This window comes from Phallusia mammillata, chromosome 5, assembly GCF_965637545.1.
Source record: "Phallusia mammillata chromosome 5, kaPhaMamm4.hap1.1, whole genome shotgun sequence".
In the NCBI taxonomy this organism is placed as follows: domain Eukaryota; kingdom Metazoa; phylum Chordata; class Ascidiacea; order Phlebobranchia; family Ascidiidae; genus Phallusia; species Phallusia mammillata.
In genome coordinates, this window is record NC_137256.1 from 15160493 (window position 1) to 15172500 (window position 12008).

Consider the following 12008-nt stretch of genomic DNA (forward strand, 5'->3'; position numbering starts at 1 on the left):
ATTTATTTTCGTTATTTCATTGCAGTATTGGTAATACTTAGGTTTTGAGATGAAACTTTTACAGATGGTGGGTATAGTTATTAAGCTGTGCCATCTGCTTCGTCAACTTCATAATCCCAGTATTTACCCCACTAGCCCCGAAGTGTAACTGTTCTGTATGTTGCTGGTGCAATCTTAGTATACTATGGTAGTCTAACTACTGTTTCCATCGTGCTGATTAACACTGCACACATGTCGGATGCTTGTATTGATTTTAATTGTTTAAGAGCAAGCGAATGACAAAATTGAGCTTGTGTGGTTGGTTTCATGCATCCACCATGTGCAATTACTATGTGAGGTTGTCATTGTGCTATTAGGAATATTTAAAGTAGTTTTTTTTCTTTTTAGTACTTGTTTGGATGTGTTAAAGCCGTGCTATACCACATCATTGTTCATGGTTGATTTTAGCGTGGTTTTACATAACATATTAAAGGGTGCATGGAGTTTATTGCTGATTAAGTTAGTTAAGTCTAGTAAGATCGAAAATGAAACTTTTCTAAACTGGCTGCACTTTCCCAAATAATTTTTTGATGAACTAATGTTTTGACCCAGAGCAGGAACTCTCGATAGACAAAAAGCTTGAACAAGGCCATTTTTTTATCTAAAGTTACTCATTTTAACTGTCAACAAAGAGTATTTTGATAAAACACCAGATTAGCTACTGTAGAAAATTTTAAGATCAGAACTTTCTCTAGGAGAATATGCAAAAGTATAGTGTGGAGCAAAAGTTTTATTTGAAGAATTCAAGGCGCCAAAAAATTGCTGGACATCATAACCATTAACCACCATCATAAACTCCATGGAAACTGGTGCAGAGAACAAGTCAAATTGCTTTGAAAAGTAACATGTAGTTAGGCACAATAGAGTATTTTGGAGATGATGTTTTGTTCAAGGTAAAAAAAGTTTACAAATGGAAGCAAAATTGTCAGCAAATAATTCATTATGTAACAACAGGACCAACTGGTTTCTTTAATAACGAAAGTCTGGAGGTCCTTCATCAGAGTTCCTGCAACCAAGTGTTTACCTCAATGCTTAAAACAGAGGGTTTTAGGTCCGCCAACTAGCTAGATTTTTTGTATTGCAATAGTTTTTCAATGATTCTCATTATCAAAGTTTTCAAAATTGGACAAGTGATATTCCGGAAGTTGATTTGGAAAAAGAGAAAGTAACAAATTTGTTTCACTATGTTGTGGATTTATTAATTCATGTTTTGTCATTTACCATTGCTAAATAGTTATTTTTTTCTAAAATGTTTCAAAAGATTACGAGAGGAATTCTAAAAAAATAAATCAAAGTAAATCTGTCAAAAGTGTCTGTATTTTCATGATGTGCTTCTTGAAAGGCTTTTTTTAACAAATTACAAAATATGGAAACCACCTAAACATACTTTTTAGGTTAGGTGTTAATAATAATGTTATAGCTAACATAAGGCCACTTTAAAAAATCATATCAGATTCCATAGTGTAAAGACGGTGCACACTGATTCAACATATAAGTTCTCATCAGTGCAGCTGGTAACAAGACTTAGGCCATATTGGCTGGTGTAGCCATTGAATGACCCTCCAGTTTGTTGGGAGAAACAGGCTAAAAAACATGCCTCGCCAATTCAGTTTAATGCTTCCGCACAATTTTGAAGCGATTTTTGAAAAAAAGGTTTAACACTTGCAGTCTATAAGTTTTTTTTTAATACACCTTAAAGAGTTCATACAATCGTAGTCTTTAAATACTGTCTTTTAGGTCAGAAATACAAGCCCTAATGTGCTGAAATTTTAAACAATTGTTTGCAGTGGGGCAGCTGTTAGGTTATTTGTTACCCAAACTTTGGCTTAATTTTAACCATAATGCTTAAAATGCATTATTTACAACTTTTTTTACAAATAAATTGTCCAAAAGTAAAATGGTTTTACTTTGCAATCTAATTACTATTATATAAAAAAATTGGGATATGAAGCCATTACCTTTGTGACATCACAAGAGTATTTTGGTGTATTTATAGGCTGTTAATTAGTGTGTTTTAAAAATGCCCATGCTTCAGTTTTGCCTGTGTTGGGAGGCACATAAGATTCTGCTTGTGCACACAGTATAAATACATAAAGCCCAGTGTAAAAATGACACTGACTTAATGCAATTTTCTATGCCACTTTAGGTCGTTCTCCATGTCCTATGTGGTATAACTGTTAACTTATCCTAATATTGTGCTTGCAGTGCCACTTTTAACTCATTTTAAACTTTGTTTCAGCAAGCTATTGGACCTTATGACCCCTTGACATTTACTGTCAACAGTGACATTTTCTTCAGTTTACGTGCAGTGGGAGGAGATGCAGAGGTGGAGTTGTTTACTGTTGATTGTATTGCCACTCCTAATACTGGCAGTGACACTGAATATTTTATGATACAAAATGGGTAAGTAAATTACCTAACCTGTTGCAATCAACTGTTAACATTTGTCAGACCTGTGATGACTTACTTAATTAAAAAAATTAGGTTTTGGCCAAAGCTAAGAGATACTATTTCGCTAAATCCATCAGGCTGCTAAAGGTAACAGGAGTAGTACTAAACCAACCACATTTCACTTGCTCAACATTGCACTTTTTGGAACTATTCATTTCAGCTTCATTGTTTCTATTACTACTGTGTAAAAAACTCTGTGTTAAGAAACCACTGCTTTAGAAAGTCATTTGGAGAGTGCCACAAATCAACTTGTATAGTGCATTGAAACCTAGAAATCTAGAAAAAAATGACATAACAATGCATCTGATAGTTTCTATCATCACGCCATGTGTTTGAACTAGAGTAACCTGTGGATTTGGGTGCTGTGGTGTGCGTTTTTAAGCGAGGTCATTCTATTTTGGAGAGAATACAGTAAACATCTCGACAGTTCTTGGTGTGCCAATAGACCGCGTCAACACAAATTAGCACAGTTGGGATATCTGACCTGACTAGTTTGCGACAGAGAGACATTGCACTCTGAACTAGAGATCATGTTGTGTTTTAAATGAAAATATTCTCCACTCCATATAGTATTGTTGTTCATTTCAGTAAAGCTAATGTGGTTAAAACCTATACTATATTTATGGGTTCCCTTTTTTTCTGTCTAACGCTCGTTTGGCCAAGAGAGAGTGCTTTAAATTTATTCCAATTTACACACATGTTAGCTATTGATCCAAACTTGATCCTCCTGAAGTTTGACCCCAAATGACCCAGCGGTTCACCAATAGGCCCCCAAAACATATTTTTTCAAATAAACGGCTATACTGACTTAAGTACATAATCTGGGAGTTTCATACTTTCTTGGTTGCAATGTAAGGCTTTCTAAAGAATTTGTAACTTTGAATAAAATTTACCCATTTTCATCCATTAAACCCCGGAATATTCACTTCTGTTTAACGCTGGTTTGTAACGCTTGTTTGGTCAAGAAGTAGTGCTTAACTTTATTCAAATTCACACAGATGTTAGCTATTGATCCAAATTTGATCCTCCTGAAGTTTGAGTCTGAATGACCCAACGGTTCACCCACAGGCCACCAAAACGTATTTTTTAAAACAGCTGTACTGACTACAGCAGTGCTTCCCAACCTTTTCCATCTCGCGCCCCACTTAATTTTTTTTTTTTTTGGCGGACCACGGTATAATATTGCGAGAAAACCACAATGAAAAAAACTATCCATTTTGTAGCTACGCAAAGACCAAATGAAGCTAACAAAGAGAGTTCCAGCATCAAGATTTTACAACTAGTACAAATACTGTTGTGACGCGACAATCGCAGTTTGTTTGTGTAATAGATTTGTTTAACGTGAAATCTTATGCGCCATGCGGCTTTCATAGTGAGTAGCAGGTTTTTTTAAGGTTTGGTTTGGGTGACCGCTAGTTTTAAGAGACCGCAAGTGTTTCATTTAAATACCAAAAAATAGCCATATTTGCTTAAACGAATTATTTTGGGAAACCGCTGGAGAAATTTGAACACCTTAAAAAACACCTTAAAAAAACACTGGTGAGTTGTATCATATTTTTGAGAAAAATGGTTAAATTGGAAAGTACACAAACTGTGTAACTTTTTTTACCTCTATATTGGTATGGTAGTAGTTTAAAAAGCTGCGCGGCCCACCAGAAAGAACGGCCCACCGGTTGGGAAGCGCTGGACTACAGTACATAATCTAGGAGTTTCATACTTTTTTGGTTGGTTTCTTGGTTGCAATGTAAGGTATTTTAAAGATTTTTTAAACTTTTTATTGGATTCACTCATTTTCACCAATTAAACCCCAAAATAATCAGTTTTAGTTTCAGACCAGAAATACAAGCCCTTGTGCTGAAATTTTAAACAGTTGTTTGCAGTAGGTTACTCGTTTAGTATTTAAAAGTTTGCCTTAATAGGCCAAATAATAACCTTTGCCCCCCTCATAATATGTGTACACTGTCAAGCAGACAGAAGTCCCAAGGGACTAATTCACTGGTTTACGAATAAGGCATTTTAGTGCAGAGTGGGAGACCTCAGCTTAACATCGGACAGACATTTTACGAGACGGTCGTTTCCGTGATTAGCAATCAGCTGCATTAGTGCAGCAATGCCATGTCGTTTTACAAAGTTATCAAGCACATTTTCAGTTTTAGCGAAGGTTTCACACCTAAGACATGATTTAAACTCGATAAACATGGTTCGGTTTTGTATATGTCAAGCAAAACTTTGTTGATCAACATAAAGATTAAAAAATACACTTGATTTTTTAGAAAGATAAATGGCCTTTAAATTCTCGTTGTCAGCTTGGCCGCAGCATGACCACGGGTCACACGAGTCACTTGAGGTCATATTATTACAAACACAGTTAAGAACGAGTTTTTGTCATAATATAGCTTCTTTATTTTTAACAACTCAATTCAAGATTCAATACTTGAGTCACGTATAAATTGGGCAAAACGGTATTGTTACACACTAAGGACTGCATGCAATTGAAAACGGTGTCAAAAGGTCAAACGGTCTTTTGGCGTCTGCACAGAGGTTACTACAGCTCAATGGTACTTGTTTTGCAAAAAACAAAGTTAGGTGAAAAAAACAATTTATTATGAATACCTTTGTAGCAAATTGATTTTTAATTAATGCTGTCTGTAATACAACTGTTAAGGCTTTCTAGGAAAATTTGTGTTGAAAAACTGACCTTGAACGACAACATCTAGGTCAAAGCAAGAGATTAAATTAAAAGAATCATATGAAAATAATAATGCAGAATACAGGCAAAACATTTTTAAGTTGGATTAATACTTTCTAACAATTTGTCCTCAAGAATCTAAAAATAACCACAACATTTGTTTACCGTAAATCTGCACAAACACGCGTGCGGACCCATTCGTTTTTGTTTGCAAAAAAAAATCATATGTGTAGATCAAATGATGTGTATAGTAAATTGGTAAATAGGATATAGAATATACAAAATGGAAGTATATCAGAAATCCACCTTTCTAGTGCTGTAGAGGTTTAAATGTTTTCATTTTAAGAATAAGCTGGTGTGTGTTTTGTCTGTTTTAAACAACTATAATCACTGTGATTTTACAGGGTGACAAGTTACATACTTGTTTCATTTAAATATGGATGTGCCCGGTGAAAAGAGGTTGTGTAGCAGACCTAACATTCATTAAAATAGGTTACAAGTTTCATCTGTGACATAACACCTATAATTTTGACTGATGTACAGCTTAAAATAGCATTGATGATGAAAATTAATTACGGCAAGCATTGGAAACAAGTATACCAGCAGTTATCCAAGGCAGAGTGAAATACAAAAAGTCAAATTCGGTCGACTTAGCCCAATCACAAACTCAGTGTTAACTTTCATCAAATTGCCTACTTGAAAAAAGTGCACAAAAACATTTTTTTTCATGTTTTATTTCACATTTTATGAAAGAAAATTGACTTATTGCTTGGTTTTGTCCTTGCTTATTCATATAAAAACTTACTTACAAAATGTCGTTGCATACAATGGAAATCCTAATGTTGTATTTCATACAGATGTATTCTTGACAGTACCATGGAGGAACATGAATCACCTTCACAATCAGAAAACAGGTTCAGCATCAAGGCTTTTAGGTTTAGAGAGAGCTTTCCCAATCAAACAGGTCCAACTGTTGTTAATATTCAGGTAAGTTACAATAAGAAACTAAATGTGATTTACCAAAATTGTGCAGTGTTTTGTAGTTGTTTGCAATGGACAGACAGATGTGACGAGATGTTCCCAAGGATGTTTAACTGAAAACAGAAAAAGGCGGTCATTGGGAGCATCAAGACAAAAATTAGTAATTAGGTATACATATGGTTTATAGGTTACCTAAAGATGTATGTCCAATTTAAACTATACTTTGTATAGAAATAAGCGGCAGCTGTTTGATGATGATGATGGAAACATTCCAACTATTAGTCCTAATGTGTCAGAATCTACTGTATTGGAAGTCACAAGATCAGGGGACATCCAGATATTTGTGGAAGTTAATCCAACTACAGGTATAAAATCATTTCAATTTTTTAGTTCCAAATGTTTTCTGCTTAAGCAAACATTAATTCATTATTTTTTATGTTTATTAATTGAACTTACTTCTTGTCAGATCCCAGTTTGGATCCACTGCACACAAGTGTTTCAATGTTGGTGATTGTTTCAGCATGTGTTGGGGGAATTGCATTTCTTTTACTTATCAGTGTAATTGTGATTATTGCTTATCACAACAAGTACATACAGCCAAGAAATTCGGTTCTCCCTATTGACCAGAAGGATGGAATTGCTTTTGTTCAGGATATTTACCTATCAAAAATGAATTTAAATTACCAAAATGCACCGGTTGTTTCTGTCAATGATGCTATGAATGAGTTTGTGTGGGCAAGAAGAGTAATTAATGGGCCACCACCACACCTGATAGAAATGTCGACATGCAAAAATGGTTGGTAGTTGTTCTGTCAACTTTCTTCACATTTGTTATATTTTGTTGTTGTGTTTCAATTCAATTATTGATGTGTCATAATATAAAAATGGTAGTGTCGTAAATGCCAACCTGCTTAACCCACCATCATTTCAGGACTACGGTGTACATATTTGTGTGTTTGTCTTTTTTAAACGTATGAAAAGTAAAAAAAAAAATGTTTTGATGTTTATGATTAAATTACTTTTCAAGTCTGTGTATAGTGTTCCTAAATGTTTTGATGTCATTCATAAATTGAATGTTACTTTTATGTGTACTACATCAGGGGTGTCAAACCATAGATTACTTACTATGGATGCCAAACTGCCATTGTCTCCATTGTTACGTTTTGATTGGACACGCATGAACGCTTCTAGTTATTTTGCTCAAAACAAACTGCGGTAGATGGTAGTTTGAATACTTTAAACACGTTTACTCACAGTTTGCGATAAAGCGATGGCATTTTGCAACGATTTTGTCCCGGGATGCTTGTCGTAATACCAAAAAGCAAAGTCTAACGGCCGAAGAACCACCCTTTAATGTAAGAAGGCCCGAATTAGCCAAGACCCATACGAAACAACATCGTTCAAAATTGACGTTTTTTGTTGTCAATGAGGGATGTAGCAGCTGGTAATACAGCAAATGTTGCGCAAAGAAACGCAAGAATCTATAACCTACATTATCACGCAAAACAAATCTTCAGGCGCGGTTACTTTCTATACAGTGGAGTTCCACAGTGTGGCCACTGGCTACATTAGCCTATACGGCCTTACATGGAGAAACACTGATGAGACCTTACAGGTCGACAACAGCGTGGTATGTTTACTGCTCACTTAAAAAATTCACACAAAAATTGATTTTGACATTTTAGGACAGAAACTGCACCAGGTGCAAGTTTAATCTTGCTTTCAAGTGTACCAAATATTTGATGTAACCGAAAAGAACGTATTTTATATTGCTATTTTTTACACTTTTAATAATATGGGAATTTTTGTGTAATTTACACTTTCCTACATCTACTGCCATTTTAAAAAGTTAAAATAGCGGCCGTCTTTTTGTCACTTGTTACATAACACAATCATTGGCAAAATTGTATTCCACCAACAGGCACTTAGCCAAACCACCATAAATTAAGCATGACAAACAAGCATAGTAAAATTGAAAGGACAAAAAACAACGAACACCTAATAGTGTTTGAAAAATGGTCCAGGAAAGAAAACAAAAGGTACAGCTGCATGAAAACTCATGGACCTGTGAAAATATTTTTCAGGCTGATTTTGGACCTTCAGAAAATGAAACATAAAATAATTGTTAACCTTTTTTTCAATCACCACATAACCCACTTTAATTGCTTGCTTACTTTTTGAAAAAGTTTTTTCCAAATGATCACGACAAAAGTTTGACCAATAAATTTTCAAAAACATATGATAAAGGTTGGTTGCTTTACAAACTCACCACTCAAAAAACTATTCTTAATGTGAATAAAATCAACTTTATGTAGGCAAAATATTTTTCATACACTCTTCATACATAACTATGCATGGCTGACCACATCTATATACCTTTTGGAAGGAAATTTCAATGCACCTGCTTTTTTAATTTAAACAAATTAGATCAATGTGTTTGTCACATACTAAACTTTGTGTCATTTACAACACTTTTTATTGCCTTGTCCACGTGTATCAACCAATATATTACAAGGTCTCATTTTTCTTGCTTTGTAGTTTGACATCTGATCTATTTGGTTGCATTCATTTAAACACGCATCCAGTGTTAAGTATTTGCTAACTTCCAAAAACTACCCGGAGGCAAAACTTGGAGTGACAGAAGATGAAAAAAAACATTTTTAAGCAAACATCAAGATACCAAGAACTTTTTTTCTTCTTTACCATCATTACCATAAACAGCCGTTATCCATTTGGACGCATGTTCCAAGCCACTTTCAAAAAACCTAGCATCTGGGTTGATTGTTTTAAGAATGCTTTTGGGGTAAGAAATTATCACCTTCCTGCATGTTGCTAACACAAGTTTGGGTGACACTAAAACGCTGAATGGGCGGGACGTCGCGGAAACCGTTAAATATCGGGAAAATTGCTGACGGTTAGTGCTATTAGGGTTGGGTTGAGGTTTTATAAAAGTATGTGAATCAAAAAATGTCCCTGCCTAAAACTTATTCAGCTGTTTCCTGACATTCAGCAAAAATGCTTGGGCGGGAAGTCTCCCTCGGCCGCTGAATGTTTCCCTCGGCCGCTGAATGTTTCGCTCGGTCGCGGAAGGTATCCGGGGGAATTATTTTTAATGATTTTCTATTATAAAACGTTATCCCAACCTTAATAGCACTAACCGTCAGCAATTTAACCCGATATTCAGCGGTTTTCACGACGCCCCGCCATCTCCCGCCCATTCAGCGTTTTAGTGTCACCCCACAAGTTTCAAAATTTTCTTCAAATTCATTCTCTAATAGTAACACAAGTTCTTCGGGATTTGCGAAGTTAGGTTGCACTGATACTGTCCATTTCTGTTTTTTTTTTGTATTGGTACAAAGCTTCAAGTCCGGTGTTTCCAAAAACATTAACGCAAGCATTGCTAGGCGTGGCCGAAATACGTAAAGCGTTTTACAACATGAAAAATCCGTAGCCTGCTAGCAATAACAGTGCACATTTCTCAAGAAACAACCAGAAGCACTCATCCATGACCGTAACAATGGGTTTGTTATCCATGGTAAGTAATCTATGGTCAAACTCAAACAACTTTGAGGGCCAAAACCAAACTTTTCCAAACCAACAGTGTAACATGACAAGATAAAAATTGCATAAAAAAAGTAATATATTTATACATTCCATTAACTACATTAAAAAACATCATTGTAAGAAATAAAAAAAACAGATATACAGTGCAGCAGAGTGAAATAACTTTATTGCTTTGTTTGAAAACAATGACACAACAATCGCAATTGCTGATTCCAAAGATGAGATATTCGATCATCCTATTAAAACAGGGGTTCTTAAACTTTTTCGGTCGCGCCCCACTTTACACTAATTATTTATTCTCACGCCCCCCCTAAAAAACGTTAGCACTAATGATGCTTGTCTTGTTTTTTGGCAACAACATACATGGTAGGTCCGCTTTAAGCTACTGTCAAGTTAGTTCCGAACGTTGGAAAAAGCCACTTCAACACTGATAAGTTGCGAAAAAGTAGGCTTTTGCGAACACAGTGACACGTTGCCAGTATTCTTTTAAACTACGCATATGTTGCCCAGAAATTGTTGATTCACTCAAAGTCAGGGCAATCTCTAATGCGAAATTGCGAACAAATAAAGAATGTACAGCCGACTATATAGTACAGGGGTCACCAAACTGCGGCCCGCAAGGTCATTTCATCCGGCTCGCGACCCAATTTTTGGATTGCCAAATCGTATTGATAACTTTGTTACTGTCAAAACTTAATCTACTCCTTACGAAAGTTTACTGTTACGACATATAAAATTAATATTACCGACTCTCAAAGGATTGCAACGCCCAGGATTGATCCAAACCCAGTTTATTACGTCACAGACAAAACAAAAAGTGTTAATTGTGCGCAAACAATTGCCTTATTGTGTCACTTATGACGTAATATACAAGCATTCCTTGTAAGATGAGACTAACTATACAATTTAACAGATTTTAAATGGGGTTTTAAAAAGACCATATCTTGGCGCCCATATAAAAATCGCCTTATGGGCTAAGTTTGAGAAGACGGCACTAGGGCATGTAAACTATGCGGCGGCCCGCAGTGGGAAAAGTTTGGTTAATACAATGGGGCAGTTAAGGATCGAAAATTTCCGCATGGTGTCGCCACGCAACAGTTATAGTTGTCATAACGGCACAAACCAAAGAACCCTATAAAGAGGAAGGTCAACTAGTGTTTGTTCTTTTATGACGTTTTGCGTCGTCACGCTTGAATGACACTTTATTAAACTTCCCGGGCTTACATTAAACTGTACAGTAACTTCGTTAGAAATAGAGGATTTGTTTGAATCTCTTGTAAACTAGGCATTGTAAACTATAAAGAATCAATTAAATTTGCCAAAGGAGACGTTTTATTGGAAAATATGGACGATGACATGCCTGAACAATCGACAAGTTGTAAGTTTGAGACACATTCGTTTACCACCAGACGCCACGAAAAATTAACTGCAATCGCGGACGCCCTATCCTAAAGTTTGAATCACTGTGGAACTAATCTTGCAATAGATTTGTTGGAAACGTTTTCAAAGAATAAAAAGGGAGAGGAAATCGTTGCAAAATTTCCGTTGCTGTGCAATGATGCACAAAAGTATTTTTTAGAAGATGTTTTCAATCCAGTGGCTGCAGTTGACCCTTCTACAACATATTATCATTAAGAAAGAACTGCCAAGAGTACCTTCTTATGGCCAAATAAAAGCATTTAAAAATGACACTTTAGAGTATATTGGAGGCTATTTAATCAGAAAAACAACAGTGAAGTTTCCAGAGATGACAGAAGCGCTTGAGTGCATGTGTAATTCATTTCCACATGGAAAAAGCTTTTGATTCTTTAAGATATCCTTCAGATGACTTTTTATTCTTTTTGCAGCATATCAGATTTTGAAGCAAACTACGAACAGCAAGTTAACAATATTAACTGCAATAACGTTGGTCAAGAGATAATATGACATTTACTTCGAAAACTTTAATGTTTAAATTTCTGACATGTCAGATGAAGATCCTTCAAATGTCTGCAAAATGTTATCTTATGTTGTGAGTTGTCGCATGCATTTGCCAAAAAGTTGTTTGAAAAAATGTACACAGGAGCAAATAAACAATTTAAGAAAGGGCTATAGAGGTGAACTAAAGAAAAAATAGCAGTACTTAACCAGACTATTTTGATGATCGACTTTTTTTCAAGTGTAGTCCAGGCATTTTTTTCATATGTTGTGTTTCTGGCCTTTATGTGTTTTATCATTTTACGTTGGGTCTGTGTTGTATTCCATATGAAACTTAAAACACATCTGAATTCTGTGATCTTCACCC

The 12008-nt window shown here is 35.4% G+C and overlaps 1 protein-coding gene across 2 annotated transcripts in view; it reads left to right on the forward strand.

Moving 5' to 3' along the window:
• The window catches only part of LOC145227691 (uncharacterized), a 33440-nt gene extending 26249 nt beyond the window's left edge, over positions 1 to 7191 (forward strand). For both annotated transcript variants that reach the window (XM_080092576.1, XM_080092577.1), the window contains exons 12-16: positions 2279 to 2442; positions 6037 to 6166; positions 6213 to 6328; positions 6392 to 6525; positions 6627 to 7191. In XM_080092576.1, coding sequence (XP_079948702.1) covers positions 2279 to 2442; positions 6037 to 6166; positions 6213 to 6328; positions 6392 to 6525; positions 6627 to 6964 — 882 coding nt within the window. In that variant the 3' untranslated portion in view covers positions 6965 to 7191. The remainder of the gene's footprint in view (positions 1 to 2278; positions 2443 to 6036; positions 6167 to 6212; positions 6329 to 6391; positions 6526 to 6626) is intronic.
• The last annotated feature ends 4817 nt before the right edge of the window (positions 7192 to 12008 follow it).